General features: G+C 50.3%; 1 protein-coding gene across 4 annotated transcripts in view; it reads right to left on the minus strand.

Annotated features, from left to right (window-relative positions):
- The window catches only part of CHRDL2 (chordin like 2), a 31,547-nt gene extending 19,467 nt beyond the window's left edge, over positions 1-12,080 (minus strand). Inside the window, exons 1-2 of one of the 4 annotated variants that reach the window (XM_079788183.1) lie at positions 11,338-12,080; positions 550-662 (exon numbers count right to left, since the gene is read on the minus strand). In XM_079788183.1, the coding sequence (XP_079644309.1) occupies positions 550-662; positions 11,338-11,986 (762 nt within the window). In that variant the 5' untranslated portion in view covers positions 11,987-12,080. The remainder of the gene's footprint in view (positions 1-549; positions 663-11,337) is intronic. The other 3 variants (XM_079788185.1, XM_079788184.1, XM_079788186.1) reach the window with 3 other exon arrangements.
- Between the last annotated feature and the right edge of the window lie 6,502 nt (positions 12,081-18,582).

The following is an 18,582-nucleotide window of genomic DNA, read 5'->3' on the forward strand; positions in this document are numbered from 1 at the left end:
ACGGACAGACACAGATAACTACTCTACCTGGCCAACAGTGATCAGGATAAAGGGACAGAGAAACGTATGTGGGACCCAGAAGAAGAAAATGCTTGTGGGTGAGGGATCAAGTGAGGCTATTGGTAGAGGTGGTATTTGGCCAATGCCTTAAAGAACAGCCCTTTGGACCAGGGGATTGGGGGGATGCATCCTAAGGCAGGGTGGCTAGAGAGGGCTGGAGGAAACAGCATGAGGACAGGAAGGAAAGGGGGGCCTGGTCAGAAAGGCTCCTTTGTGGTACCCAGGAAGCAGGGAGGCTGGCACCGGCGGAGGTGGAAAGAAGGCTGGGATGAGAGATGGGAGAGCCGCGTCCCGGCCCAGCCTAGCTGCTGACCCGTTGTGTGACCTCTCTGAAAGGGGTGAGTAGTGGTGGCAGGTATTGTGTACTCCCAAGTTCCTAGGGAGCCTGTTTCCAGAGTGTTCCTGACCTCCAGAGTCCCTGCCCTTGACTTCTCTCGGGGTCTCCCAGACGTACCTGACACAGGTGGCCAGGTGGCCAGAGGAACCTACCTCGGAACACGTGCAGCGAAGGCAGTACATCAGGCCCTGTGGCTCCAAGTAGGGGTGCCAGCTCTCGCCCGGGGAGTATTTCTTCCCGTGGAAAAGGCAGAACATGTCTGGGCCTGGCAAACCAACCAATGCTTTGTCAGTTCCAGGAGGCTCCAACCAGAGACCCTGCCTCACCCCTCCTTCTTCCGGTTCCAGGAAGAATGTCATCTGGATCACTCAGGCAAAAGAGCATCCATTGGACATGCTCTCCCAGTCAGGGGGCCAGAGCATCTGAGCTTGAATCTCAGCTTGACCGCTCACTTGCTGTGTGACTTCAGGCATGCCACGGCCCCTCTCTGAACTTGAACACGTCTCTCATGGGTGAGTTAAGGGATGAAGCAGTGAAAGAGCTTTAAAGATTCAAATTGTGGTATAAATGCTAGTTACGACTAGATGAATAATTTGAGGCCCAGAGAGGATAAATTACACTCCCAAGGTCACGCAGCAAGCCAGTCACCAAGCAGGGATGACAGCCTAAGTCTAACTGGCTCCGTCTGCCCTCAGAATCACACTTACTTCCCTTTCCTTTGTCTCATTTTGCTTATTTATTTACTATATCTCTATCCTCCCCTCGCTTGCCCTCTGCTGGTCCCCTTCCATCTCTCTCTCTGACCTCCCTTTTGAATAAAGTCACTCAAAGCCGTTTTCTTGATGTCATACAATACTGTGTCCCTATATCTCAGACAGCTGTGATGGATAGTGCTTGAATTGGGAAAATAAAGTACTGCCTAGTGAAAGGTTAGAAAACTGACGTTAATATCCTTAAAAATAGTCATCGGTCCTATAGAACTGTCAACTGATGATTGTGTGCGTGACTGAACATCAATTATTTTTGTCATTTGCATGTTCGTTGTCAATATGGAGATGAATGCTTCTAAGAATGTTTGCAATAGTTAGCTCTCCTGTGTGCTAGCTCTCCTGCAATCCTGTTTTCTTGAAACGTCCACCTCTCTCACCTCCCATAGCCAACCATTCACTCAGTCCTTTGGGCTCTTTCTAGAACACACCAGCCCCCACCTCTTATCCTCTCACTGCGTAGCAGCAGGTCAGGGCTCCCTGTCAGACTGAAGCTCTTGGCCCCACCCCTCTGCCTCTTGCCCTGTCCTTCCAACCCTCCTCCACTCAGGTCCCTGCTGATTTTTACAACCCGAAGGAGATGCTATCATTCCCATAGGCAAGCTCTCCATTGTCTTCAGAACCATCTGAGCTCTTTTAGGGAGGTACCAGGAGACTCAGTACAAGCGAAATGTCCACAGAGCTTTGTTGAATTAAATGAGATTGACATATAGAGAAAGGAACCAACATTTATTAACTAACTTCTCTTTACATAAATTACTTACCTCATTAACATTCTGGTTTTGAAAATTAAATGGGTTAGTGCTGGTAAAGTGCTTACTTGGCTCAGTTTCTGACTTAAGATAATTAGGGTAACAATGACCCTGCAGGATGGACATTATCATCTTGAATAGACATGTAAACTTACGGAATCACGGGGTACCGGAAGCAGTACACATGTAGGGGGCGCTCACACACAATGCCACAATTCCCTCTCCGGGCAGGGGTGGGCTGGCGCTCAACCCCAGGCACAACAGCTCCAGAGCCTAGGTGCTCAGGGACCATTCCCAACCTTCAGAAAATTTCCTTTGAAAGAGGCTGAAATCGGCTTCCCTCTGGCTCATCGTACTGCTCTTGCTCTGCCTCTTGGGCCTCCCAGAACAAGGGTTTGAGGCCATGGTCATGAGGCCTCAGAGTCTGTGTTTCGATGGCCATTGGGGACTGAGGAACACAGGGCTTAGTTCCTTCCTTACCCCTCTTCAGTCCCCCAAAGTAGAAGAGGGGATCAGACAGCAGATCCGGTTCCCAGCAAGGCCCCGGCTGGCCCGTATCAAACGAGGAGTGTTTATCTCTCAGCCTCCGCTGGCAGAGAGGGCGGGGCACAGGCCCAGCTGGGGTCCTGGTCGGAGCCAGCCCAACTCTCCAAGGATTGAATAATGTCTTTCTTCCTCAGTCCCCTCCTCCAGCAGGGAGGGGCGATTGCAACACTACCACAGCCTTAGATCTCAGCCGTGTGGCTGAAGAAACCTTGTCCCACCTTCTTTGGGGCAGCCCTGTAGCCTGACTCCTGTGCCAGTTGGCACCCCCGTCTGCTCACTGCCTGCACAGAGCATGAAGACAGAGAGAATGTCTCAGCCCATGGCCAGGCCAGGAGGCCCCTTCCCCCACCTACAGACCTGGCAGCAGCTGAGAGTGTGGGGGGCCTGGCAGGCCATCCCTCAACCCCAGGAGGCCAACTGCAGCCACAGTCCCCACTCACCATGCCCTCCTAGGTGAGAGGCACAAGGAAGGGTGACAGTGCCTGGAGCTCCCTCTTCCTCTAAGGAGGTGAGCGCCCAAGGCCAAGTCAAAACCAGGCAGGAGGGTTAACTGCCAGCAGGGGGTGGTCTCTGCCTCTGTCCCTACAGTCTTGGCACTAGCCCCGACCCTTGCACATGGCTGATGGAAGGAGCGATAGGTCCTCATGCTACCACTTCACGGGGGCATTGAGGAAGACTCTTCCCTTCTCTGAGTCTCAGTTTCCCATCTGAGACTGTGTGTGTGTGTGTGTGTGTGTGTGTGTGTGTGTGTGTGTGTGTGTTCAACCGTTGTCTGCAGATAGTTTATAAATCCATGATTTCAAAATTCTAAGACTCCAAGGTTCTAGGTTTCTAAGATTCAAGATTTGAAAATTCCATGTTTCTAAGAGCCTGCATTTCACTAGAATGTGAAGCCTCCAGAATTGTACAATTCTGTGGTTCTAAGATTCTACCTTTTGAAGCTTCTATAAGCTAGCATGTGTTTATGATCCCATACACCCAGACTCCCAGGGGCTCCCTGGGGAGGTACGACCAGGTTCAGGGAGCCAGTAGGGAGTATCCTGAGTGACATGGAGGAGGCAAAGTTTGTCTCTCACGTCCCCTTCCTTCTACTCCCGTTAGTCCTCTGTGGCCTCCCACTCCTGCCCTAACCTTAGGCCTGCCCTGCTTTCTCCCCACCCCACCACCAAATCTCCTCCCCACCACCTGTACCACATCTTTCTCCAAGTCAGAGGGCCACGTGGGCCTTTTGGAGTTAATGGCCCCTGGCTGAGATGTCAGACCAGGGAAAAGATTGCTAGTGGGGGAAGTTTTTGTTTGAAAAGAGTTATTGGCCCTGTTTTAGGCTTCATAGAGACAGAGAAGAATTAAAGTTAAAGAGGTCTCACCCTCTCAAAACCCCTCACTCAGTGAACTCTGGCTTTGGAGTCAGATAGGCCAGAGTTCAAACTGGATTTGGCTTTCATTTGCAGCCTGAGTTTAGACAAGTTACTTAACCATTCCAGGCCTCAGTTTCCACATCCATTAAATGGGTTTAGTAATAATCTCTACTTCTTGGGGTTATTGTAGAATTAAATCAGATAATATGTGTAATATGCCTAGTGCCTGATACATATTAGATGCTCAATCAAATGGTTGGTAAAAATTTGCTCCCCAAAATTTCTGACAGTCTGTTTCTTACGGTATTTCTTTTATTCCCAGAATTCTATGAGTAGCCCTGGGCACCTATTAGGGCATGAACATCATGGGACCTGCCACCTAAGTCAAATCTCCTTTTCAACCTCACCAACCTTGTTTCTGGGGGCTGCTGGTATTCTCCTAGCCCAACTCACAAGCCAGACTCTCTCGACCCCACCTGATGTCTACACAGACCTCGGACCTTGGGATGGGATGCAAGATGAAAGTGGGCCAGAAAAGTTAGAGGAGCGGGTGGGACGGCAGGGGTGAGAGACCAGAGATCAGGCTGGGGAGAGAGGCAGGGACTCAGGCAGGCCTTGACCGCCTGGGGGCAAAGGGAAGCCACAGAAAAAGCTTTACACCAGGGCATGCCAGTGACCAGGTTTGCATGTTAGAAACAGCACTGTGGCCGCAGGAATGGAGCGTGGATTGGAGGACACGACGCGCGGCAGAGAGGCCGGGGGGAGGCTGCTGCAGTCACCTGTTTTGAGATCATGTGGACCTGGACCAAGGAAGAAGCAGTGCCCACGGGCAGAAGTGCAGATCTGAGGAACACTTCGTAGTAACAGTGGGCAGGCTTTGGGACAGCCTGGATGCGGGCGGAGAGGGGGAAGGAGCAGACAGGATGGGAGTGGGCCTTCAGGGCTGAGCCAATAGGTGAACTGGGGTACCTGGCACAATAAGCAGCGCGTGCTATTATCATTAGTAAGAGCAACACTACTTCCCGCTATTCATTGAATGAGCTTTTTATGGTTCAAGTTTTAGACATGTGCACGGGCCTGGTACAGGACAGTAAGACACAGTGCCCACCCTCAGGGAGCTCACAGTCTAACAGGACTGCGTGCAGTTTGACCAACGCTACGATAGCGGGAGCATTGGCTCTTCAGGGAAGGCTTCCCTGAGAAGATGCCTGAGCTGAGTCTCGAGGAGCTAAGAAGGTGCAGGTGGGCGGCAGCTTTGTGCAAAGGCTCAGGGGTGGGGTGACCATGGTCCCTGCAGGCCACTGCAGGCGACTGGGGTGTCCTGGGTGCTAGTTCCCCTTCCCACAGGAAGCATCCACTTGGATAAGCCACAGCCAAAGCTCTTTCCCCAGCTTGACACTGACGTACAGTGACTGGACTTAGTTGACCTAATCTGAATTCAGGGCAGCAGTGTTTACCGGACAGCATCCAAATGTTATCAGGCTGCCCAGTCTGTCATAACCTGGCTCTCTCTTGCTTTTCCTGAAAAACGCTCTGTGATAGCCCTGCCAGCATTTTCAGCCTCATCTCCTCTTGCTGAATTTCTCATTCTTCCACCCCCACCCCCTCCCCCAGGCTCCTTCACACTTCTGTGTCTTCTCACCTGTGATTCCCCCCTCCGATGTTTGTCCAACTCCTTCTCATTCTCAAAAGCCTGCTTAGGTGCCATCCTTTCTGTAAAGCCGCCTCAGCCTCCCAGGCCACGGCCAGTCCTTCCTCGGGGCTCCACAGAACTGAGTTCAGCCCTCTGTTACTACTCTCATCACACTGGGTTAGAAGTATTTATTAAATGGGTTCTCCTTCCTTACTCAACTATGAGCTTCTTGAAAGCAAGAAGCAGACCTTGCCTGGCTGGCGTGGCTCAGTGGTTGAACGTCGACCTATGAACCGGGAGGTCATGGCTCAATTCCTGGTCAGGGCACATGCCCAGGGTGCGGGCTCAACCCCTAATAGGGGGTGTGCAGGAGGCAGCTGATCAATGATTCTCTCTCACTGATATTTCTATCTCTCTCTCCCTCTCCCTTCCTCTCTGAAATCAATAAAAATGTATTTTTTTAAAAAAGAAGCAGATCTCAATGACTATTTCCGGTGCTCCATGCAGAGCCCACAGAGAGGGGATGCCTCATAAGTGAATGCATGATGAAAGATGGAGTCAATGGAGGGGGTGGTTCTGGAAGAAGAGGTGATTGGTGGCCAGTATTCCCTAAAACCGCTTTCTTTAACAAAAAGAGAACTTCACTATGTGATAGGAGAGCCAAATCTCTCTCTCTCAGCACTTTGGCTTTGCCATCTAACAGAAATTAGCCTTTGACTTCCCCTTTCCAGATCTCACCATCTGAACTACCAAACCACCTACCAAACCAAACACCATGTACAAAAAGGTCAAGAGCCTGGGCAGGTAGGGGATGAATAAGTCCGTGATATTCCCATGTGAGTCAACATTTCCAAACCTCGAAACGCTCGTGCTAAGATAAAGGGCTCGTAGTGGGCAGTGTGGTTGGGAATTCCTCCACTAGGAAGCAGAAGAGACAACCAGAAAGATGTTTCTGAGCTACAAGGGAGGCTGGAGGGGATTAGGAAGGGCTGGGGTGTGAAGAGAGAGGCCTGGAACTGTGGCTGGCCTGCCCCCAGCCTGCAAGAACTCAGGAGTCCTGCATGAACCAGGCTCCACAGGAGTGTGAGAACGTTTACAGCTTATCCCTCGCACCGTACTCTATTTATAGTCCCCTTTCTGCCCTAACAAACTGCTCCCCTCTCAGACATAAGCTATGAGCACTGGTACCCAATGTGGGAGGCCGCCTAAGGGAACCGGAAGTGAGAACCTCCGTTCCTCCGAGGTGGAGCTCTAGGGAAAGGGCCCTCGCTTCTCCGGACCTGACTGCTCTCATCTGGCCCGTGACAGATGTTCAGAAGCACAGACTAACCTCAGCGGAGAGGATCATCAAATCAGGAAAGGGTCACGGGCAGATGAGACTGTTTATGGTCCATTCTGCCTTGGACATATCACACTTAAATTCACAGAATCTTAAAACGATGTGGGGACTGGGAGATGATGTCCAATCCTCTAACAGATGTGGAAGTTAAGTCCCAGAGAGGAATCAGGACTTGCCCAAGATCATCGATTTATGCTAGCACCGTGGTCGGCAAACTGCGGCTCACGAGCCACATGCGGCTCTTTGGCCCCTTGAGTGTGGCTCTTCCACAAAATACCACGGCCTGGGCGAGTCTATTTTGAAGATGTGGCGTTAGAAGAAGTTTAAGTTTAAAAAATTTGGCTCTCAAAAGAAATTTCAATCATTGTACTGTTGATATTTGGCTCTGTTAACTAATGAGTTTGCCCACCACTGTGCTAGCACAAACGCCAAAGCCAGTCTTCAGATATCTGAGGGAGGTGCTTATAGAAATACCCATCTCCTAAGGAACAGGACCAGAAAAAATGGCTTTAAATTGCAAACAAAAGAAATCAGGTGAGACATAGGAAGATCCTGACTAGAAGAATGAGTAACAGAAGAAAATTGTGGAGCAGCCTTCTCCGGATGGGGTCCTGCCCAGAGGCAGGGGATGCCTGAAGGGATCTCCTCACCTCCCAGGGGCACCCTTCTCACGACAGTCCTTTTATTTGGGGGTCCAAAAGATTCAAGGTCCCTCTCCCAGAGCCAGGCGCCATGGCCAGTGGCTGGGGAACTTGAGAGGCCAGTCCTAGAACAGGTGCAACAGCTGGAGCCACTGCGCAGCTGTTGCCGGACTTTGGCTCAGCAGTATGCAAGCGAGTGAGTGAGACAGAGCCCTCTACTGGTGGGAGAGAGGAGGTGCAGAACTGCCCAGACAGACCTACAGAGGGCCTGCCTGGAGCCAGATGTCAGGCCTTCACTCAGGCACCCCTCCCCCGTCCTGTACATCTGGACAGGTGGATGGGGATGTGATTAAGCTGAAGAGAAAAGCAGGGTCCCCACTGGTGAGTCTCCCTCTACACCCACTGTCCCATAGGTACTCTCTGAGGGTATCTACTCTACTCTTCCCTGGCAGGGCAGGAGTACCAGGCTGCAGACCCCCGTCCCCGTCCTCACCAAAACTCCCTTTTCCAAAGGTCTGAGAAAACTCAGAACCCAGGCAACAGCATCTTTGGATCTTAGAGTCTAAGAATCACAGGATGTTAAAGCCAGAATGGTCCTCAGTGATTATCTATTTAGGTCCAACCATCTAGCTTTATAGTTGGGGAAACCGAGGGGAAGGAAGGGAACTTGCCCTGTGTCACAGTTAGACTTGGTGGCAGAGCCAGAGCTGGAGCCCTGGCCTTCTGATTCCATAGGAGCCCCCTTGCCACCCCATCTCTGCTTCTGGGGTTTGGGATTCTGTCACCTGGGAACAGAAGCTTCAAGTCCCATAACACAATAACCCATGGAGGAAGAATAGAGAGATCCATGTTTTTACTTCATAACTGACTCTCCTGAAAGCAGGATTGAATTGAGAGGAGGAGCATGCTGAACACCTTAAGGGGAGGGGAAATTTAGTAAGGAAAGGGCACAAAAAAGAGGAGCTCATGGGGGCGGGGGGAGAGCATTGGAGAGGGAGTCAAGATACCAGACAGGTTCTTGTTCCATAGAGAGGTGAGTGCCCAACATGACCAATATGCGTGCAGGTGACTCCACCTGGGGCTGGAATCAGCACTGCTCAGCGATCAAGTCAGGGATACAAAATCGGGGTTCAATCTGTGGTCAAGGTTTGAGACTCAGTCTGGGTTGGGGAAAGGACTCAATCTGTGGCTGGGAAATAGAGCTAAGGACAGAATAACCTTTGTTTGAATAGCTGCCACATGCGCTCACTGGCCCCTGGCATTTGCAGGGCTGGGCCACTTCAAGAGTCTGCAGACCTGAGGCTTTCCATCTGTTGGCACCACGTCTGAAAGCACCTGAGATGTCACCAAGGGGTTTCTTACCCACAACAGGCCTGCGATCTGACTTAAACCAAGACAAGGACCTTCATAAGAGACTTCATAGCCACTGACCAGTGACTACAGGGTTGTTTCTGGATTTACAAATTGTCCCCAGTAGACAAAATAAGGCTCAGAGAAGTGAAGTGATTTGTCCCGATTCATACAACCTGTAAGTGACAAGTCAGACACCACCAGCCGGGTCTCTATTCTTCCCTTTAATAAATTTGCTGTGTGACTGTGGGCAAGTCACTAACCCTTTTGGGGCTTAGTGTAACTATAAGGATAGGAAGATTGAGGGGTAGAAGCAGATGGTTTTCAAAGGCTGTTCCACCTCTGACATCCCAGAATCTGAACACCTCACCTAACTCAATAAGTCTGCTCTGTTATTTCCTGGGGCTAAGTTCCAGGCTGCAGCAGAGACTGAATACTGGCAGGTCCCGGCGAGAGGTCCAGACCTGAAGGCCAGTGGAAGCAACAGGGGAAGGAGGTCAGAGTGGGTCAGGTGGCCAGGGAAGGTTTGCTAAAAGAGATATGCCTCAGCAAGGCGAAGGGCTGACAAGGTATGGAAGGCAATGAGGAGTGCTGTGGGTTGGACATGAGCAACCCTGAAAAGTGATCTGATTCTAGGGCATCTTTCCAAGATACAATAAGGGCAACAATATCTGCAGAAAAACCCTGGGGGCTAAGAAGGATGTGCCAAGTGGGAGAGGCAGGCAAGGCGGGCATCCTGTGCTAAATCCCTCTTAAGAAACAACAGGTAAGTGTTAGGAGGAAACCTCCAGGGCTCAAGAAGGGGGAGGAGACACGTACTGAGTACGAGGCATTGTCCTGAGCACTTTAACACAGGCACCTTCTTTCATCCTCTCAAGAACCCTTTGGGTTCCAGGTGAGCATGTGTCTTGGGCAGATGAAGAGACTGAGTCTCAGAGAAGTTGTGATTTATGAAAAGTCACACCACTGCTGAGGGGCAGAGCCGGGACTTGAACCCAACACTGAGCTCTTTCCATTGCTTGACGCTCATGCCGCTGGCGGCCCAGGGGCAGCCGGACACACAGCCTGCCTTCATGAGCAGAGACAAGAATGAAACACCATCCAGCCCCACTGGCTCCAAAAAGTCACATGCAAAAGACAGGCAGAGATGGGGAGCTGGGCCGTGGAGAGGAAAGAGCACGAGGTGGGGAACGGGGGTCTCCATCCCAGGCTCTGCCCTGTCTAACCTGGAGTAAATCACTGCCCCTCCCGGGCCTCAGCTTCTTTACTGGGTACTTCAGGACGTGAACTAAGTTCCTTCTTTCTTATTAAGAGCATCTTTGGTTCTGTTTTATATCTTCACAGCATTCTAAGAGATTGGCAAGGGATGGGGAGAGGGGTCCACCATTTGGGGACAGTGAGGAAACTGAGGTTCAGGGATCATATAAACTGTGTCTAAGTAGAAAAGCATGAATTGGAGGACTGATATACTTAAAATACCTACCATATGCCAACTAGTTGCTTTACATATTTTTCTTTTTCTAATTTAATCCTCTCATCAGTTCTGGGGTTGTTGTTGTTGTTTTTACTCCCATTTTATAGGTTAAGAAACTGAGGTTCAGAAAGATGCCCTCTATGCCTGCCTCCCACCAGCTGGTATTCAGCATATCTGGGATAATGAAGACTGGCTTCTCTCACTGTGCCTGCTGCCTCCCAGACTCTCACAAGTCCAAATCAGGGCTCCTCCCAGACCCTGTGGGGCAGGGGAAAGCACAGGATTTGGAATTGTAGAGTTCTGGCTTCGGATGGCTTACGAGCTCTGCAAACTTGAGCAAGTTTCCTTTCTCAGCCTAAGTTTTCTCATCTGTAAAATGCAAATGACACCCACCTCGAGGGAGTGTTGTGAGGATCAAGAGAGAGAACAGAAGGGGAAGGTAATCCTAGTTAGCTCTTCTTTCTTTCCACCAGCTCTCTATTTTATTTTTTTAAAAAATATATATTTTTATTGATTTCAGAGCAGAAGGAAGAGGGAGGAAGATAGAAACATCAATGATGAGAGAGACTCATTGATTGGCTGCTTCCTGCACGCCCCCTACTGGGGTTCGAGCCTGAAATCCCGGAATCCAACCTGGGACCCTTCAGTCCGCAGGCTGATGCTCTACCCACTGAGCCAAACCGGCTAAGGGCCCACCAGCTCTCTTTAACATGCAGTAGCCTTTTCCTCTTCGTCACACCCTGGCAGCCAAACACGGGGGACTCCGCTAGGAATAAGTGTCCCCCCACCTCCATCCTCAAAACACAACGCCAGCCCTCTCCCAAGCTGCTCCCAGTCCTCCATCCTCAGATCCAGGACAGCCGCCCCCGTGGCTCTGCATCTCGCCAAGGTCCCCCCCCCAGTCTCCCAGGCATCAGCCCATACCTGTCCGCCGAGGAGCGCCACCCCTCAGGCACAGGTGCTGCCTGGATGCCAGGCACAACACTTGGGGGTCCCCAGTCCTGGCACTTGCCCGCGCATCCCCATCCCGGGGGCTCGCATTCCTCCTCTGCCCACCCTGCGCCCCCACCCGCTACTTACGAGCTCGAGCGTGGGAGTCCAAGGGGAACCAGAGCAGCGCGAGCCCCAACAAGGAAGAGAGGACCCTTCCCTCGGGAACCATCCTTCCTTCCCCCAGGGCCGGGCCGCCAGGTGCGGAGCCGGGACGGGCGTCGGAGGGGGTGAGGTGGGAGGGACACGGAGGCACCGGGGCACAAAGCAACCCGCAGACCCGGGCAGGGCTGCTGCTACCGCTGGAGAGGCAGAGGAGGGTCGAGGAGACGGTGAGGACCGAGAGGGATGCCGAAGGTGGGAATAAGAGGAAGGTGAAGAGAGAACCAGAGGGCAGGAGGGAGGAGACGGAGAGACGGGGAAGGTGTGCCAAAGGGGAAGCGCAGCTCCAGCAAAGGGGAAGGTGAGGGGGAGACGCGGCGAAGAAAGACGGGCGCGGACAGGGGTCTGCAGAGCGCGCCGCGTTGGGCGAGGCGCGCGGGACCGGGGGGCTGTGCCGGGCGCGCGGGTGAGGAGCGGCCGGCGCCCCCTGCTCCGTGGGCTCGCGGTCGGGCCGCGGGGTCCTGGGGCCCGGCGGGGCGGCGGTCCCGGCGGCGGAGACGGCGCGGCGGCCGCGGGGGGAGGCTGCGCGGGGCCGGCTGTGCACGCCAAGGGCGCCAGGCGCCGCGCTCGGGCGCATTTGTACTTTGCCGCGGGAAGCAGGCAGCCCCGGCCTGGCGCTGGCCTAGCGCTGGCGCCTCCTCTGGGGCACCGCGGGCTCGGTGGATTGGCCACCCGAGGAACAGGCCCACTTTTTCCCCTCCTCTCTCGTGCAGGTCTCCCGGACGGACGCTCCAGGCGCGGCGCCGAGAGGAGGCGAGGGGGCTGGGGAGGGGGAAGGGGCCACCGGGGCCAGGGGTTTTAACCCCTGACTTCCCGCGACGCCCAGAGTTCGTGCAGGAGAGCGAAACGCCCTCGGGCTTCTGGTGGAACTTTCGGGGGAGGGAGGGAGGGAGGGAGGGGGAGAGGGGCCGCCGGCTGCGGAACCCGGAGGCGCTCAGGTTGGCGAGCTGGGCGGTGCGTGCACAGAGCTCGGGCTCTCAGCGGAATCAGGACACTTGCTATTTATTCTTAATTACGTTTGCAGTACTGTCCTCTCCACCCCAGAGCCGGTTTTCCCATCTCCGAACTGGGGATCTTCATATATTTAATATTTTAATAGCTTCCCACAATTGTTTTTGCTCCGAATTACCATTGCCAACGACCCTACACTTTACCAACGAAGTGAACTGAGAAAATGAACGTCGCAGCCCTCACATCTGAAAAAGTAAAGGCCCTGATTCCAGGAGCCTAGAATACCCTTACCAGCTAGCTCCCCTCCTCCCCCACACAAGCCCGGACCAGGCCGAAACCAGCACCGCTGGGTCCTTGACACTCCCTCTGGCAGTCCTCTGTGTCCCTATTCCATTCCCAACGCGGGACAATCTCTCCTTCGCCTCCACAGGGAAGGCCTGCACCTCTCGGAGAGTGCTGGCCATGCTCAGTCCTCTTCAGTAAGGGCTGGTTGTCAAAGTGCTGCTTGCTCACCCCCAGCCTGTGCCTGGTGCTTTATACCTGGTGCTGAAGGAGTACTTGAATTAGTAGGATCCTCGGAAGAGAACCACCAGCTCTATCCAGACAAGGAGCACTCAGACTCGGACATCAAAAGGGCAGGGTCCTTACCTGGGCGCTCTCCCTCACTGGCTGGGACATTTTGGGTAAGTACACCCATTCCTGCTTTGGACCTCAACTTCCTGCCCAGCTTCTCCTGCAGAGCTACTGGAGACTCCAGCGAGAGCTGGAGGGCAGAACACGGAGAGGAGACAGAAATGATATGGGATATTGAACCACAACCCACTCGGGTAGGGAATCCCATTTCCAGGTTGAAACACTTCTGACTGGCTATCGGTAAAGATATCTTCCTGTTCTGAGGCCAGGCTCCCCCCTCAGAACAGAGAGGAGGATGCTAGTCTGCCCCCTCCTGAACAGAGGGCACTGGGAGCAACCAGTGACCCCAGAGACAGCTTCCGCAGGGCTCTCAGAACCAGGGACAACATGATCTGTCTCCCCAGTGCCCTTCAGGCTTAACTTCTCCTAGACCAGTCTGGCCAGTCCCTTCCTCTCCATTGAGTACACTGTGTATGCCATCAAGCTTCCTTTTTTGTCTTGGCTTTCAGGGAGTTCAAGAGTTAAATTTAGCCCTGACCCAGGTTGCTCAGTGGTGAGAGCATCAGCCTGCTCAAGGAAGGGTCACAGTTGGATTCCAGGTCAAGGGCATGTACCTGGGTTCCAGGTTCCATCCAGCATATGGGAGGCAACCAACAGATGTGCCTCTCTCACATCAATGTTTCTCTCTCTCTCTCTCTCTCTCTCTCTCTCTCCCCCCCCCCTCCCTCCCTTACACTATCTCTAAAAATCAGCAGAAACAATATTCTCAGGTGAGGATTAACAACAACAACAAAAGAATTAAATTTAGTGCTTAATTGCAGAAGTAATCTCATCCCAAGGATCTGGGACACAGATCTTTTCCTTTCTCCAGGTTGTTTAAAATCTGCTGTTGTTATATATTCACTTCTTAGATGTAAGAGGTGGATTAAGATTGGCCTCCCCTATATCCTGCTCATTCTACTGCAGGAAAGGTCTCTACCATGAGACCAGAAATGTCTCAACCTGCCTCTCCATCCTTACTACCCTAGAGTTCAGGCCATCATCATCCCTTATTGGACTTTCCCAACAGCCTTTTAACATGTCTTCTGCCCCTAATCTTGGCCCCTCCAATCTATTTTTCTCGCACCTGCCGTAAAAATTATGTTGATCATTTCCACAGACAAATCTAATCACATCACTTTTCCACTTTTCCATCATTGGAAATAAAAAGTAAATAATATTAAATGCAATGTGGTCCTGATTGAATTCTGGGACAGTGAAAGGACATCAGTGGGAAAACTGGTGAATAAAGTCCATATTTTAGTTCATAGTAATGTACCAATGCAGGTTTTTTAGTCTTGACACATGTGCCATGTCTATGCAAGATGTTAACTCTGGGGGAAGCAGGTGAAAGATATACAGGGTGGAACAAAAGTAGGTTTTCAGTTGTTCGTATGGAATATAATACAATAATACAATAATAAATAATGCAAGAATAAACTGTTTTGCATACTCACAACTGTAAACCTACTTTTACCCCACCCTGAATGGTTCTTGGATAAGAACTCTGTACTATCTTTGCAACTTTCTGTCAATCTAAAACTCTTCCAAAATAAGAATTTTAAGTGAATAAATAACAGAAGAAAACATCATTGGCCTCCTATGACTTCCATGTTAGAGGAAAACAGTCTCCCTGGCCATCCGTGTGGCTCAGTCGGTTGGAGCATTTTCCCACGCACCAAAAGGTTTTGGGTTTGATTCCAGGTCAGGGCACATACCCAGATTGCCCAGGTCAGGGCAAGTGTGGGAGGCAACCGATTGATGGATGTTTTCTCTCTCTCTCTCTCTCTCTCTCTCTCTCTCTCTCTCTCTCTCTCCCTCCCTCCCTCCCTCCCTCCCTCCCTCCCTCCCTCCCTCTCCTCTCTCTCTAAAATCAATAAAAGCATGTAAAAAAGCTAACAAGCAAATCATCAGCATTGGGTTAAAAACCATGCACATTTTGGCTCCTCTTTACCATCACCACCCACACTACACTGTACAAACCATTCACCTCCCCACACGACATCCCTTTTCATGCCTCCATAGCTTTCTGTGTTTTCCTTCTGCCTGACTTTCTCCTCCTCCATTAAGTGAATCCCTTTTTACTTTTCAAAGTCAACTCTCTTCATCCCCCTCCACCCTCCTTCTATTCCCCTCTGGCAAAGGGGGTCAAATACAAGGAGCCTAGACTTTGGGTCAGCTCTGAGTCACTTCCTCTCCGAGGCCTTCTCTGAATCCCCTTAGCAAAGTGATATTTTGGTACCCCTTTGTACTGTAGCTACTGGAGTGTAAATATTTACTTGCATTTCTACCCTGCACTGTGAGGGCAGGGGTCTCTTTCATTTCTATCTATATTTCCAGCACTTAGCAAAGTCCCTGATACACAAAGATACTGAATAAATAATTGCTTCACGAATGAGTGTAGGCCTCAGTGATTTGAAAGATATTATTCTTTCATGGGAGGGCTTACAGCACCCCTATTGCCTTCAGTTTTAATTAATGATTGACATAAACAAGCACTTGAGGAAAGTTTCTGTGTCTTCTGTACAACTGCTGTTGAAAATGGTTGTCCACATATTATCTCATAGCCTTTAAGCAATGAGATTTGATAAATTCTTCCAAAAAATCATATCTATGCATAGCAATTTGTTGCACCAGGTTTGTCCGGGACCTGCTTGCTTCCCCCTTGGGGAACTCACTCATTGCCTTCCAAGGCAGCCCATTGCACTGTTGGACAGCTCTGTTAGAAAGTTAACTGAAATCTGATTCTCTTGGACTCCCCGCATCCGCTCCAGCTCTGTCCCCAGGGCTGCACAGAGCAAGCCAACTCCTTCTGTCTTTTGAGAGTTCTACAGAGATGTGAGGCAGAGAGCCCCTCTTCCATACTCTCCTCCTTCCCAGTTCTAGTCCTTGGAGCCTTCACGCCACATTAAATTCTCTTTCTTCAAATGTGCTGAGCTCTTTTGCTTGCACTCACCTACTCTAAAGTGAGTTCCTTGAGAACATAGACTGAAGGAGTACTATTTATCTAATATCTTCCCTAGTCTTCAGCACACAGCTTTGCACACAGTAGTTATTAAATAAAGGCTTGATGAAAAATGTCCTTGTTCCTTCAAATAGTCCTCTTGAGACATGTTATTTGTGGGTCAAATGCCTCCTCTTGGGCTGCAGGCTTGATTATGTAAAATTAACATGGCAATAGGCTATAGAGATCAGTGTTGAGGAAAAGACTTCTTAACCCAGCCCACTTAATTCTGAAAGGTTCTAATTGCAGATGCACCGTCCGGCCAGTGTGGCCCAGTGGTTGAGCATAGACCTATGAACCAGGAGGTCACAGTTAGATTCCTGGTCAGGGCATATGCTCAGGTTGTGGGCTTAATCCCCAGTGTGGGGCATGTAGGAGGCAGCTGATTAATAACTCTGTCATCATTGAAGTTTCTATCTCTCCCTCTCCCTTCCTCTCTAAAATCAATTTAAAAATATTTTAAAATATAAAAATAAAAGCAGATGCACCACAAGAGAGTTAATCTAATACTACATAATAGAGACTCTCCATCAGTGGTGTGTTTAACAACCAGCTTTTTAAGGGGAAAAAAAGCCCTTGTTTTATAGCAGTTGCCAATTTCCATGGTATAAATACTCCCACCATGGCCAATTTCAAGCTACCAATGTGACATCATTGAATGTGAAGTTGAGAAGAGATGTACAGTAGGACACCGTTATGTAGTATTTCCATCATACAGGTACAACAGATATAAACAATTTTAAGAACACTGATATTGAAATATAGTAAAATAATTAGGAGGTGATGAGTTTGACTGTTTTGACTTACGTTTATATAATTTAATGTTTAGTAATGATTGTGTGTAACAACCAGCTTGCAAAATTCCTGAAAATTTAACATTCAACTGTCCTGAGCCTTTACAAGCCAGTTTTGGTTACTTTTTTTAAAGATAAAATTGAGGCCTAATTAATACAACATCATATTAGTTCACGTGCATAACATAATATATGTATATATTGTGAAATGATCAGCACAATAAGTCTAATTAACTTTTGTCACACACAGTTAAAGAATTTTTTTGTGTGTGTGGTAACTTTTTATTTTATTTTTTAATCCTTGACTGAGGATATGATTTTGTAAGTTGATTTTAGAGAGAGGAAGGAGGAATGAGAGAGATAGAGAGATAGAGATAGAGATAGAGATAGAGATAGAGATAGAGAGATGTAAGAGAGAGAAATATGAGAGAGAGAGACATTGGTTGGTTGCCTCCCATAGGCGCCCCGACCAGGGATCAAACTTGCAACCTGGGTGTATGTCCTGACCAGGAATTGAACCCACCACCTTTTGGTATGTAGGACGAGGCTCCAACCAACTGAGCCACTGTGGTCAGGGTTCTTGTGATAACTTTTAAGATATAATCTCTTAGCAACTTTCAAATATGCAATACACTATTATTAACTACTAGAGGCCCGATGCACTAAGATTCGTGCAAGAATGGGCCTTCCTTCCCCTGGCTGCCGGCACTGCTTTCACTCTGGCTGTAGCCGCCTTTCCCCCTTCCCACGCGGCCCAGAGGCCCAGAACGGCTAGGGTGGTGTGGAACGCTTGCATTGTCGCCATGGTGACGACACAAGCGTCCCGCCCCACCCCCAACCGCTCTGCGCCTGTGTATGCAAATTAACCCACCATCTTTGTTGGATTAATTTGCATACTCCTGATTGGCTGGTGGGTGTCACGAAGGTATGGTCAATTAGCATGTTACTCTTTTATTAGGTAGATAGGTGCCATATACTGCCTTTACTTGATGATGTCCTGAAAGGGGAGACTCTTAGAGCTGGCTACAATTTAGATACATTAGGAAGAAAGTTTTATTTAAAGGAGCTGTCAGAGTTAATTTATTTGTAAAGTGAACAATCTCCATTCTATTCCCAACTTTCAGCCAGGTCAGAGTTACTAAGCCATGTAACAAATATCTATCTATATAAAACCCTAAGCAACCGGTCAACTGTTGACCTGTCAACCATTTGACCAGTCGCTATGATGCACACTGACCACCAGGGGGCAGATGCTCAATGCAGGAGCTGCCCCCTGGTGATCAGTGTGTACCCATAGCTGACTGACAGGTGCCAGACTGCGGGCTCATGGCTGGGGAGCTTGGCTGCCCGGAGTGATCCTCTCCCGCCTCCTAGTGCGGTGGTGGCTGGTGGCAGCAGGCGCGGTGGGGCCAGGATGAGCAGGAGCAATGAGGCACCCAGACAGTGTTCAGGCTTCTCCCCGGCCGCCTTGTAGTTTCCCACACTACTACATCCCTTGGAGGATGTCGGACTGCCCGTTTGGCCTGGCCTGCGGGGATCTGGCTGAAACCGGCAGTCCGACATCCCTCGAGGGATTCCAGATTGCGAGAGGGCACAGGCCAGATTGAGGGACGGGACCCCACCAGTACAGAATGCACTGGGCCTCTAGTTTACTTAAAACATACTATTATTTTAGAACATCTTCCTTTGGATCTCCAGATATTGTGCATATAGTTGGCCTAAATAAATGTCTGTAGAATGGTGAATGGACCT

Source organism: Cnephaeus nilssonii (genome assembly GCF_951640355.1).
Source record: "Cnephaeus nilssonii genome assembly, chromosome: 13".
In the NCBI taxonomy this organism is placed as follows: domain Eukaryota; kingdom Metazoa; phylum Chordata; class Mammalia; order Chiroptera; family Vespertilionidae; genus Cnephaeus; species Cnephaeus nilssonii.